This window comes from Pygoscelis adeliae, unplaced genomic scaffold, assembly GCF_000699105.1.
Source record: "Pygoscelis adeliae isolate BGI_AS28 unplaced genomic scaffold, ASM69910v1 Scaffold160, whole genome shotgun sequence".
NCBI classification, from domain to species: Eukaryota; Metazoa; Chordata; class Aves; order Sphenisciformes; family Spheniscidae; genus Pygoscelis; species Pygoscelis adeliae.
Window position 1 is genome coordinate 888534 of NW_008824035.1, and position 14513 is coordinate 903046.

At 36.1% G+C, this 14513-nt stretch overlaps 1 protein-coding gene across 1 annotated transcript in view; it reads right to left on the reverse strand.

Annotated features, from left to right (window-relative positions):
- STK17B (serine/threonine kinase 17b) overlaps positions 1-12370 on the reverse strand; it is a 14816-nt gene extending 2446 nt beyond the window's left edge. Inside the window, exons 1-6 of the mRNA XM_009331455.1 lie at positions 12219-12370; positions 8248-8460; positions 4841-4985; positions 4476-4602; positions 3537-3585; positions 1958-2137 (exon numbers count right to left, since the gene is read on the reverse strand). Coding sequence (XP_009329730.1) covers positions 1958-2137; positions 3537-3585; positions 4476-4602; positions 4841-4985; positions 8248-8460; positions 12219-12340 — 836 coding nt within the window. The 5' untranslated portion in view covers positions 12341-12370. The remainder of the gene's footprint in view (positions 1-1957; positions 2138-3536; positions 3586-4475; positions 4603-4840; positions 4986-8247; positions 8461-12218) is intronic.
- Positions 12371-14513: the final 2143 nt, after the last annotated feature.

A 14513-nucleotide genomic window follows, 5' to 3' on the forward strand; every position in this document is an offset into this window, starting at 1 on the left:
GAGTGGTTAAACATTGGAACAGGCTGCCCAGGGAAGTGGTTGAGTCACCATCCCTGGAAGTATTTAAAAGACGGGTAGATGAGGCACTTAGGGACATGGTTTAGTGGGCATGGTGGTGTTGGGTTGACGGTTGGACTCGATGATCTTAGAGGTCTTTTCCAACCTTAATGATTCTATGATTCTTTTGGAACGTTTTCAACACTGTGCATATATATAATGTGTGCACGTGCTTATGCTTTTGAAGTCCTATGTTTTATACAGACCACTGTAAATAGGGAGGCTAATGAATATTCAGTCATTAGGTTTTCAAGGATGACCAAATAACATGATGCCATCAACTCTATCTGACATTTTGCAGTGTTTTACTCTTGCAATTCATCACAAACTGGTGTAAACCCTTCCAAAATGTAGTTACTACCAAATAAAATACAGACTTACAAAATTGTTCCTTTGGATAACCTAGTATAGTGCTACTACAGTTTTCATCATGTTCTGCATTGTTAAGTTCTACAGAACTTGCTGGAAATGCAATAGAGCCCACTACTTGTCCTTAACTCTACCAGAACGTGAATATTTTTGGTCAGAGAACTGTAACTTTACAGAGTTGACTACCTGAGGACAGATTTTTCCTCTTAAGATTCAAGAATGTATAGTCATCAAGAATTGGAATGGGGGGGAAAAAAAAAAAAAAAGGTTATTGAGGATATAATGAAGACTCCGAGATGCCCAGAAGCAAGAAAGCAAGTAGTAACTGTGACAGAATGTCAAACATCTTGCAGGTCCACACTAACATTTATCAAAGCAGGCTCTTCATAATTGCTTCCCTCATGATACTATGGGTTTTGTGAGTTATTCCTGATATTGACAAACCCTCTATGTGAGATGCCAAAATAGGAAGGACTGGTCATCCTTGATCCTGTCCAGACATGAGTTTATACAGAGTCCTTACTTCATCGAAGTAGGCACTTCATGGATACGATCTCCCATCGTCCCCTCCTATCAAAGATTCTCTTTTGCAACCAAACAACAGGGTCACTCCTGCTTGCTGCAGGCTCTCTGAAGAAGACAGGGACTACTGTCTCACCACAAGTGAGAATGTGTAGCACTACCTGACCATGCCTAGTAGAACATGACTAACTGACTTTACTAAATATTATTCCCCATTACATACCTTTTAGGGTGGTTTTTTTTTTTTTGTTTTTTTTTTTTTTTTTACTGCATTTGCTGGTGCAACAGTTAAAAAATATCCAGATTTAACGCTATACAGCAAGCACAGACACAGTTTACGTCTATAATTCTCCCACTCTCAAAAATTATCTTCTCAAAGTTCAGCTACTTTGAAAGGCCTTGATTAGCGTCTGAACTCCCAAAGAATGCAAAGTTATGGAAATGTGCCTTACAAACAAAAAGAAGTTCGTACTTTTGATTGAGAACATTTTTTTAGAAGACTGAACGTGGCAAAGCACTATATATTTCTGAAGAATATATACTCAGTCACAAGATGCCCAAGTTTTTATGTAAAATTAACGTAGAAAGATACATTAAAGATAAGTCAGGAAACAAGAAAACACTGCATCAAAAGATTGCATTTTGTCTCTCCAAATTGTGCAATAAAAGGTTAAATTATAGACAAGAATGTGACCTTTCTAGAATATATTTCATCAATTTGTTAATAATCTGTCCTCTGAATGAAAATATAAAGAAATTCAAAATACAAAACTCAAAGCACAAGCCTGACTACAATAATAGCCAGACAGTGAACCAAAGACCCTTTTCATGCATTATGGAAAAGCATAAATCTGCACTTTTAAATACCCAGCTGATAATACCAATACATTGTGAAATGTCTGACTGATCATATCAGTGCTATTAAGCTCCCAAATTAACATTCACTTTTTCTAGGTGCTCCACAAACATAAAAGATAAGATATCTTGCCTGGAGGAGTTTGTTACTTACTCTGGATTTTTTATGAGAAGTTTTTGAATGAAGTCTTTGGCAGGCTGTGAAACTGATGAAAATGTTTCTTCTGAATAATCCACGTTAACTTGAGATATATTAAGGTAAGTTTCTTGATTATCAGCTCCCACAAATGGAGATTCTTGTGTCAGCAACATGTATGAAATTACACCTATGTTCCTGAGATAAGAACACAATGTATAATCCTACTAGGATACCCAAACAATATAACCCCCATATTTATAGTGCTGCAGATCAAACCTCCTGATGTATGCCACACTCAAAGAATTAGAAACATCATGCGACATCTCACTTTTATGCGATTCAAGCATGTATGCACATGCATACACAAGGAAAGCTATGTATATATCTCAATGAAGGGATTTTTGAAAATTGCTTACTTTCAACGTACCCTTTTCTTCCCACTGAGATTGTTAGGAAAAGGAAATATATCACTTTTACACAGCCCATTCTTGGACATTTTGCAGTTCTATCATCCAGAATTGCCATAAGATAGACCACCTAATTTGCATGTAAATAAAAACCATCTTTCACTACAATTCTGGATGAAGTATCAAAGACAGATTTAGTCAACCTTTCTGTACAATTGACATGCGTTACAATATCCTCTTGCTGAGATGTTTTTCCCTAAGAACGTGAACGTGAGTACCACACATCATGTGATTTATTGTAAGTCTTAGATGGTTTCTTGATGCGTAATAAAAATGGTTTTGTGATCTGATAGATCAAACCTTAGTACTCATCAGCATGGAAACATGCAGATGCTGTGTTTGGCATTCTGAGTAGAGTGCCAATAGTTTGGTTTTATGTCTTCCCACAAAAGCAAGCAAATAATAAGTGGTTAAAACACATTTACAAACAGATTTAAACACTATCACAAGTTGAGAATTTCAAAGGAGTAATTAGATCATAGCAACTTTAAAAACTGAATTTTAATTATTTAGATCCTTAAGAAGAGCATATGAATATTTTATGTTTTTAAAGAAACATCCCAAAGCTAGCCTTTACACTAACACAGCTCATGAAATTAATAGGGTACAAAGGTATACTTAATAAAGTTTTGAATTAGTTTAAGGTACTTGTCGCATTTTTTTTTATGACTCATTCTGCAGATATTGCTCTAAAAGATAAGAAGTAGAAAGTTAAAATACTTCTTATCATTTGTGTAATAAAATTATTTAATGATACAAAAGTAAGGAGGGAGGAGTGTCCAAGAGTAAATACCTGAAGCATGTCATCCAACAGTAACTAATACCTAAAGTATTCTATCCAATCATTGTTATTGTTCCCTTAGAACAAATACCTATACTCTGCATGCTCGGAAGCCACCTGCATTCCCTACTAGGTGTGCAACAGAGCCATATACAGTAATTGCTGTAAGCCCCAAATTATATCCTGAGGGCTCCTTCCCCTCCTAACTCTCCCTCCTTTGGTCAGCACACCAACAGAAGGGTATTCTTGGAAGCCAGATAAAACTGCATCAGAGCCTGGATTTGGCCCCTAGATTGTTAAGTGGTCACGCCTACCTCAATGAAATGAATTAACATATAGAACCTACCACATATCTGTAGCTGTGGTAATAGGATCATAGTTTAAGATTTCTGGAGCTAGAGAAAGAGATGGGGAGAAGAAAAACACTTTAATAGATAGATTATTCAAGTGGCCTTGAATCATACGCTAAATTTCTGGCAGTTTTTTGTCAACCATTATTATGAGACTAAACATGCAGTTTGAATAATCAAGTTTATTATTTTCAAGCCACAAGGGTGGAAAAAAGCTATTTCCACTTGATTAGACACACCTATGCTTAACTGGTACACACTAAAATGGCACTATATGGCCTAAAGTCTATTCTATCCAAGTCCCAAGATATTTTCTGATCAGATGCATTCACATAGAAGATTCTTCTAAGAGGTTTTTAAGTATATAGCTTTTTAACGGGAATGCATAAAGCCTTTGGCATGTTAACACTGCAAAGCCAGATGACCAAGCCAATTTTAGGATCAGTGGCTGTTAGCATACACTAGATAGCAAGTTATTCACTACAGATTGAAGTGCTCTTAAAATTGAGTCGTCAGATCCTTAAGGAAGCCTGCCCCTCAGAGAGGGCCAAGTGCTAATGGCAATCTTTCCCTTTCTGAGGAATATTTTAATCTTATTAAATCATCGTACTAAACAGCATTCCTAATTCAAAGAACATTTCTTTGTGCATGCTAATGTTGTATTTCAACTCTAATCAAAAGAATTTAACAGCCAAAACAGTCTGCATCACAGCAAATGCTACGGCATGAAATCAGAGGTGCACTTACTGATATAATTTGGGATTTTTTTGGTGCAAATATTTGCTGACTACTCTAAAATAAGAACACCTCAAAACATGTTGCCTTTTCCTGTCATTTTCTCCAGTAATGACGGACAAGTTGATAAGCACATTACATGAACTGTTTCTGTTTTCTCAAAACCACACATCAGAAATTGTGAAGCAACTCTTTCATACCTAGATACTCTGTTGTTCCCATGATCTGCCGCAGTTCACTAGAATTCTCAAGCTTCCGAGACATACCAAAATCTACAATTTTTACATCACCAAGAGGATTGACACTGCTCAGCAAAATATTTTGAGGCTAGAATACAAAAGATTTAATTCTCAATTAATAAAATGCAAGCTGCAAAAAACCCCAATGTACGAAATGACATTTCAGTTTCTATTATGCAATACTTATTGCTAAACTTTATTTTTAAAAATTATTTAATCTAATACACTGCTTTTTCTCCTCATCTTTGTTATGTATTTAACAAATGACTATCATAATATTAAATTGAACATAAAGTACTAAATTAAAAAGTCTGCTGCAGCCTCACCTTTAAATCAAGATGAACAATATTGTTTTCATGCAAGCAGCAAAGTCCTTCAAGTATTTGTCTTATAAGTCTTATAATATCCCTTTCACCAATTCTGTCATCCAGATCTGGGACACATAAGTCAAATATTTCTCCTCCAGCAGCACTGAAACACATTCAAGAACACTTACATATTAAGTTTGAATTTTCAAGCCTAAGTGAGGAAAAATTTTATATGTAGTACCTATTTATACAGTATATATTCATTTATCATATTCATATTCTCAGAGAGGCTGGAAATATTATTACTTTTTTTTAACACACACTTGTGCCAAGAGACATCATATAAACGCTTAGAAAAGGAAAAAAAAATCTGATGATGCTTTTTCTTTCCTCATAGCTGGCAACAGCAGCTGAGACAGCGAAACAGAACTTTGTGGCTGAAAACCTCATAATGCTTTGGTACGCTCAAGCAGGCTTTCGTGTAAGCGGGTGTGAAGATGCCTTCAGGAAGATGAATTCTATCATCATTCCCCAACAGAAGCAGCCCTTCTCTTCAAGTCAAATTGCAATTTTTTTCCATTAGACCACTTCCATAACTAATTCAAAGCAAGAAAGCCCAGCAATATTCCTATTCTCTGAATTCAGGAGTAAAAATCATCATTTTTTACATGATGTGGCTGTGGTGTAAATGTAGGAACTCCAATGCAATGAACTGCTAGAGTTGCTGAAGACTATTTCTGGAGTGGGAAGAAACTGCATACTTGCCACCCTAGGTCCTGCCATTCTGATGGAAGACTGAAAAATCAGGTGTTTTTATCAGAGAGGTACCAGGAAGAAAATCTAGCACGCTGCTGCTGATTAAATATACAGTTGCCTAGTCAGTTAATGAGCAGTATCTTCCAGAACTCTAGTAGACACAGAATATTCAGAAATACAAGGACTCAGCTCTGTCACTTTGAAATCTACCATTTCCACACTAACAACAAAGATGAGATTGACAAGCTCCATGTTTTCACACAGCACCTCAAGTATGTCTTCCTCAGAAAAAAGCTGTTGTTTACTTACAGAAAACCCTACTATTAGTACAGCATAAAGGAAGCATGGAAATAACAGTGTTCCATGTGGTTTATTAGTTATATTTCTACACTTTGCCACAGTGTCAGCTGTTGCCTTTCGTGCTGGGTTTGAAATCGTTATTCAGCCTGCTCTGCCTGCCTGAAGTTTCTCTCTCCTAAGGATAAAAGGCTACCTCAAAACTACAGAACAGTAAACCTGAATTTCATCGTTAGCAAAATGATAGAGTCTATAAAAAAACCTTAGATAATGGACAACATAGATAAACACAGTCGCTAACCTGCTGGAGCTATGTGGGGTATCAGTAATGCCTCCCCTAGTTGCCTTTATGACAAAATGTAGATGAGGGGAAGAGCAGTGGATGTCATTTACTTCAACTTTAGCAAGATTTTCAACACTATCTCCCATAATATTCTTGTATCCAAGTTACTACGTTATGGTCTGGATGGGTGGACAACCAGATGAGTAAAGAGCTAAACAGCTCCGCTGAAAAGCATTTGGGAGTCCTCATAGACTCCCAAATATGAGCATCCATTTCTCTCCTTTATTTAGAAAATGTGTGCTTACACAAACTGGTTCCTACTACTACATCTTCCAAAGAACCCCACCAATACAATCCGACAGCAGCGAGGACCACATGTAGGAGGGAAAATACAGCTAAATGGGAAATGCTTATAAACTATTTTATGAGTAAGAGACTCATTTCTTGCAATTCTTTTAAAGCACTGCTTCAGAGTTCTGATAATGAGAAACAAACAAACAAAAAAATCTGTGTATTCTGCTACAGAAGGACACAATTTAAAAGAGTAATCAGCCCTCTGCTTATCCCAATAGAACTAGGAACGCTTACTGCAAGACTTCTGAACACTACTACAAAGTATACCGTTAACACCAATGTAGCATAAGGAAGTTGTTTCATTACAGAACTTCAATAAGCAAGATGGAGTTAGGTGAGCTGAAACAGGAGGAAAATCAGTATGGCTTTTATGTGAACTTGGTCTTGTTCTTGATAAGAAGTTCAAAACTTGTCATCTGGACTTCGTCTTTACTTCTACATTATTTATTATTTTAGTCTTCTCAGAACAACAAATAATATGTTAGGTATCATGTAGTTCCAGGGGGAAAAAAAAAAGCATTTTTTATGATTACATAGCTACATTCTTTGGAAAATTGAAGGAATTTGTCATGGTGTGTGCAGACCACCATTAGCAGCTCTTCAAATACTTCGTACATGAAACTTAAATCATACCTAGAGAGAGACTTTCTGAATTAATTTCACAAACTGCATTTTTGTTCCTTACATTCCAAACATTTACACTTATAGCAAATATGACAGATAATTCAAATTAGATTCCCAAATTACACTTGTTTTCAGAGCTTATGAGAAGCCACAAGGGCATCTAAAAAGATATGGGAATTTTGGAGGAAACAGCTCCAAAAGCCAAACAGCTTTAAAACAACAAACCCACTAAATTTCTAGCTCAGAACCCGCAAATAAATTGCAAGTTTTCAGTCCCCAAAATTGTCAAGCAGTGACTGAAGTTCATAGAACATGGACATGCTCAGCTTCTCTGAAATCTGTGTACTTGGTATCAGTGGCTACTTTTTTTTTATTATTATTTAAGATGCATCAAAGCACTACGCACTTTCTATGGGATTCAAGGACATTCTCTCCAGCCAGCCTGCATGAAAGATTCTTTAAGGGGAAAAAAAAAAAATTACACCCTAGAATTTGTATGCAGGTTTTATATTAGGTTCACCTGACCTGAACATTGATCAGAGCTTTTTTTACAAAAATCCAAATAGCAGAAGAAATAATCTGTTCAAATTAAACAGGCAAGTTTTAATCAAAATTACCCTCCTGAGATCATATTTAAAGGCACAAAAAAATATTTCAATTTGAAATTGAGTGAAATTGTCTACAAAACTGAGTTATGCAGTGAGAAGAAAGAAGAATCTTTTTATTATTTGATAGCTTTTTGTAAAAAAAGTATCTTTCAGTCCATTTTTAAAAAATTTTGAGTACAGAACTACTACAGGTTTCAGTGTATCTTGTTTTATGCCTTATTCCATATTGTTTGACATAACTCATTAGCTGCGGATGTAACAAAACACGTACAAAACCAAAGATTCAAATTAACAGCAAGTGATTCAGTTCTTGCATTTACATGAAAATAAATCATACCAAAACAGTCCCTAAGAACTTATAAAGTATATCATAATGATATACTAGCATAATGTATATAGTGTACTGTCATAATTCTTCTGGGTGTTCAGGCAACTCATGCAAAAAATGAGTATATTAACAGATTTGTAACTACAAATGTGGAACGTGATGAAGGCATACTTACTATTCCAACACTAAGATGATTTCATTTGCTGTTTCATAGACTTCATGGAGATTAACTATGCGAGGATTAGATTTCATTAATTCAAGCACGGCAATTTCATGAAGAATCTCTGCTTTGCAGTCTTGACCTCTTCTTCTTTTCTTTAAAAATTTAGCGGCATACGCTTGGCCTGTGGATTTAGCTATACATTTTCTAACTACAGCACATCTTCCTCTAAAAAATAAAAGAGAAAACATTAAGACCTAAAACATAAAAAGTATGTAAATTGCCATTAGAAATAAAAAGGCATGGCAAATAACTGGAAACTAAAAAAAAAATTATATGGGGAATGCCATGTTTGGCTTGTTCTTGCACTATTCCTTGAACATTCACTTTCAGCCACTGTAGGAGAAAGGATACTAAGCTAGATGAAGCTTTGGCGAGACCCAGTACAACTCCCTTTACACAGACTAGCTAAGCATTAAGAGTATCAGATTACATGGACGTTCTCACTGTAGGATCACAGAATCGTAGAATAACTCAGGTTGGAAGGGACTTCTGGAGGTCTCCAGCAAAACCTCCTGCTTAAAGCATGGCTAGCTACGGGATCCCACCAGGCTGCTCAGGGCTTTGTTCAGGTTGGCAATATTATATTAAAAAAACCTCAACGACATTATAGCACCTACAGAATACAGTAATAAACAAAGCAAAACTCTGAAGTGTAGAGAACGAATACAAAAAATAAAGCATATTTGTATGCTGGGGGTAGGGAGGAAGATCTTCAGTGCAGAAAATTTTAGAGTCATAAAGAGAATTCCCCTCCACAAATCATGTAGTACAGCTAAAAAAAAAAAAACAGGTATCTGCAAAATGTTTAAAAACATCTTAACAGAAAGACACCCACTACTTAGCATTCTCTTTCTCAATTACAGTTAGACAAAGTGTGCTGATTTATTTCCTAGCCAACTGTTTAGGTATGGAAACAGAAATGTATTTTGGCAAAGAAATGTTTTTAAAAGAAAACCACAGTGTAGTTAAAACACCAAGCTGACCTTTTAAAAAATTAGGGGGGGGAGGGGAATGCATTTTTTTTAAGCCAAGTTATAAACTCCTGAAAAAACAAAGTTTTATAATCACAAGTTTTGCATTCCCAGAAATGCCTAGTTGCATACTTGCAAAGTGTTTTCAAATGATACAAGAAACATTATTTAAAACAAACAACTTGAAGGACTAAAACAGATTGTGTAAAGTTCTAAAAACAGTTATAGAACTGTGTACAAAGAACAATATCTACACTTATGTCTGAAAAAAGGCCTTTCCACACATGCTTTTTGTTACCACAGCATACTAAGAACAAACTTGATGAAGAAGCTCAGTATGAGATGTCTGACCTGCACTTTTTCAACTAAATTAGCTTCTTTAGTAGAAAAGACTATGTTGCCCTGTAGGCTTTGCCTGTCTTCTGGTGCAAAAAGCCCAATGCCTAAAAGGAACATCTCTTTTTTGAAAAAAATCTAGACTTCAGTATTTAATCAAAAAGATCTGAGCATCTCATGAAAAAAAACCAAACAGATTTCCATTTGCAAATAACCATATGTTAAATACAGTTTGTACAAATCTGACTAAATTATTAAACATGTAAAGTTGACCTTTAATCATACTGTTATCGCTTATTTAGAAATAAATTCAACAAAATAGCTTCTCTGTCATCATTTATTTCAACATCCATTAGTTGTAGGATTTCTTTGTCCTTTTCTTAAAGCACTACATTTAGAAAGGTAAGAGTGCAAAACTCAAGAGAAAAATTAATTTAAGAGGTGAAAGTTATTTACAGTCTGAAAGATGCACACTCTTCATTTTAGCAACTATTTGTAAGTCTGAAATGGCCAAGTCATTTCCCAATTGTTAAACCAGCTTATTATTGCAGAGCATTTGAAGTTATTGAGCTGAATTTCGTAATATACCAAAGACACTCCCCCACAGCTTTACATTCTCATTTTAACATCACATCACCCTGTCAACCACAAAAGTTTCTCTAAAATTAAAAAAGGGGAACTGGCTGAGTTTCATGAGAACAGCAAGATCTTCCCTGGTAGTTTTTGCACATCTTCCTCCTAGTCTCTGCGGGTATAACAGCTTTGAGGGTCAGCAGTATGTCCAGAGAGATGATGTAAAAATTTCCACTTGTTTATACTGTATTTGTAGTGTGCCAATTATTAAGACAAAATTATTAAGACACAAAATTGTTTGAGCAGTGGAATTTCCCCAGAAATGCAAAAAAAGTCAGATCTGAAGCGTTGCACTGAAGCAAGCAAAGCAGTTCCTACTCCTTGTTGCCTGCAAAGCAACTGCCTATCAATCACGCTTTACAGCTCAGTTTCACGAGATAAAAACTGATTTCAAGTTGTTTTCATATCCCAAGTTATAAACCACAGAAATTCAACTACTTCAAAAGAAGCCAAGCCATCCACACACTGGGGACAAAACTACTTAACCCACTAAACAGAACCTGCCTGCTTCGTGAGTCAGTGTCTTAAATACCAAAGGACCTAAAAGATAAGGGTGTGGGAGGAAGAAATGGGACTTGGGAAGCTTAAGCAGAGAAGAACAAAAGAACCATTTACTAAGTAACCTGAAGAGGAAGAAGAAAATTGCAAGTAAAAAGAAAAGCATATTAAATCTTTTAGAGAAGCTACAAAGAAAGGTGGATTTTACATCACTTCAAGTGTTCTAAACACTTAAAACATTAAAAACAATGCATACACACACTGTTAGGCCAGGAAAAGTAAAAAATATGTTTGGAAAACATACTACTCTGTCTTCTGTTTCTTTGCATTTTGGCACTTATTTTGTTATGCCTGGTTTTGCATGTACAGAAAGTATTAAAGACACTGTTTTGGAATTCACGCAAAACCTATACTTCTGTTTGCTTTGGACATCATTTCACAGCTATGTATAATCTGAAAATCCAGCATTTTAAGAATACTGGCATTCTAGAGGATGGTGCATATAAACTGCTTCTGTAGAGCCTAGAATTCAAAACTAGAGCTGACAAAGAAGTAAGAAAAGAGGAAAGTTATGGGCTGCAAGGTGCACTTTTTATAAAAGTGTACCAGATAAAGCACATGCTAGGGAAAAAAAAAGAAGAGAGAACAGTGAAGGCTAAAGAGCTTACAAAATCACATGTAGAAGAGCATCTTTGCTGACAAAACAATTTACAGGTGCAAAGGATCGCTATGTAGCACAGCAAGGCACAACAACTGTAAAACTGACCCATGCCATTTCTGTTCAAGGAGCTTAGAAACATGACCATGGCAGCAGGCTTGCATGGCTTTACACCCAATTCCCTGAATATTTTCAAGGTATGAATTAACCCAATGATTTCAAAAAAGCATTAACTCAGATGTCTGAAACGGTATCATAAATACCAAGGGTATTTTTTTTTCTTTTATTTCCTATGTTACTGTTGCAAACATGAGCAAGGGAAGCAGGCTGCAAAACTACTCTGAAACAGCAGGTTGTTAAAAACTTAGACTAACTGCTTGAGGGTGGGAGGGGGAGAGAAAAAGGTCTTTGTTTTCTGGACTTCAAAAAACTCAACTAAACAACCGGAACAACCAACTCAAAATCCCCATTCTTTGTGTTGCAGCATTACCCTATGTCATCTCTTCTTTAGTTTATGTACCTGGAATGTGATGTGTGACTAGACAGGGGAAATGGAAGAAAAGGAACATAATCCCAGATCTACATGCCTATGAAAACAGGCTAAATCTCTCTGACATGGAAAAGGCTAGCAACTTATGTCTCACTGTACCTTTTCCTGGTCCCTAGAGAATCTGTTGGATACTGCAAAGAAGGGAGTGGGGAAGGGGAGAGGCATGCTTCATTCCCCATCTACTACCATAAAAGTTTGCCAGAAAAGGTCTATCATTGTACAAAGAATTCTCTTGCAGCAGAAATTCCTCTTCCTAAAATAAACAGAATAATCTTACCTTCCTAGCTCTTTTGATTCAAGCATATAAAAATTGTGGAAATTGTCTGTCTTGATTTGTGTCTGCAGAGATGTAGCTAACAAGCCAGAAAGGCTTTTATTCTCCAACTTTCTCCTCGACATGGTCAGGAACAGGTCTCTCTCTTCTACCAGTCACCTGTTAAAGCAAAATAATTAAGAGTTTTGGAAATCCTATAATTACAGTGCAGGAAAGTATACAAGTATTAGAGTTTAGATCTATCAGACTACAATAGCCTTAAGTTTGTTCAGTAGTGACCTGAAAACAACACATTTAATCGGTGTAAAAATAAAACCTGAAAGGAATACTAATCAAGACATGCTAAGAAAATTAAAGACTTTTTTAAAAATAATTTTAACATTTGAGATAAAGGGGGTTTTCTTCCCCTGGAGCATAGCCATAAAATATTAGGGATAAACTTCAGTTCTAGCAAAAATGCTAATAACTACTTATCTATTAATGATATGTACTTTTTTTTTTTTAAGCTTTCTGAAAATAAGCTTTAACTCTTCTTTGGATTCTGGGTAAGTTCCAGCAATTCCCTTAAGTTTACACTTTTAACTGGTATTCCTGGAGGACTTAACTGAAACTCCTTCCTGTTTGTTGTCTGCAACACAGCAGTAATAGCTAACGACAGGAGAAAAAAAAAAGTTTTTTTCCAGTGGGAAGATTCGCATTTCTTATTAAACTCACTCATAGCTCATCTAAGTTTAATTTTAATGCTAGATTGTCAGAAAGCAGCATGAATGGACAGCATCCTCTTTGCAAGTTCAGATCATTTACAACCAAATGATGTAGTAATCCTGATTAAATTACCTTAATAAACCAGTAGAACAGCACATTATGAAGATACACCCACCCACATTATCTCTACTACTGTTAAAAAAAAAACCGAACAGTAAAAATACTGGGTTTTGGCATTCACATTTATAGGCCTGAAGCATCTCTTCAGGTGAAATGCAAAAGCAAAGCAGAAAAAGGTTACTGAAGGATAACAGAAGTCTTAACTGATGGTTTATTTTGAGTTAAAGCATAGATTTACCTTTATTAGTGAAGAAAAAAAAATTCAGAAGGCAAATTACAGTTCAGATACAGTTAAACTTAGGAAAATACACTTTCAGTTTTCAAATGACAGAAGTGTACTATCAGAAACTTCTGGGGGAGCACTTGAACTAGTTATGATTCAAGCATAATCCAGTACCTATAAAACATTGTTCAGATTACCAGTTCTTGGAACATGGATATTCATATTGGAACTATTTTGGATTTAAATCATGATTCATGCTTTAGCAGGAAAAAAAATACCACATAGCTTAAGAATATCTTCAAAGTAGCATTTGATAAACATGAAATAACTTCTTAAAAAATTATCAAGGGGTCACAATACAATCTAACATACAAGTCTTTGAATCACCTTGTTTGTAACACACACGCACTCCTTTTTCCCCAATTATATGACAGCTTATCATTTAAGAGACTGATTCAGATGTCTGAAATTTCACATGACTCTCCTTAGAGCTGTACTCACTAAATACAGTGTAACAGTTAAAGTTATCTTGTTACTGCAGTACTTCAGCACAAAAAGTTTTATTTATATTAGACAATTGACCTAATTAAGAGCTTACTATTACCAAATTTATTCTGTAAGCTTTCATTTTATATCATTCTTAAAGAGTTATTATTAAGGAGAACTTTTGTCTTATGTTGAATTAACTGTTTCTCTGGTAAGAAACCACATCCCTTCTTTTTAGCTTGGCATCATCAAGAACAGAGAAAAACATGTATTCATAGCAGGCAGGAGCTCACAAACAGGCACATAATCTACTCAGGAGAATGAGATCCAATTTCAAATCCAATTAGCTATGCAAACAGGAACAAATTCTAATACATTAACTATTTCCAAAGTTAAAAGCAATACCTGTGTTGTTACACATTGCACCAAAATCCCTGCGTAACAGACATTAGGAGTATGCATCTCTCAGAAATTTGCAAGCTTCCCATTAAAGAGAAAACTTCCCACTAAACTATCTTTAACTGGGCAAAAGCCGCTTCATTTAACTGTTTCCAAGAAAAGTCAAGTCCCTGCTCCGGGCTGGGAAGACGTTCAGCCTCAGCAGAGAAGGACCACGGAGGAGCAGCACCAGGACGCTACGCGACACCGCAGGGCCCGCATCTCCCTCGGTAGCGACGGGTGGCAAGCACCCAGCGCCCTGCCGGGGCCGGCGGCAACCTGCGCGGCCGGCAGCGCCCCCCCCCGCCCACCTCCAAGCCCCCGGG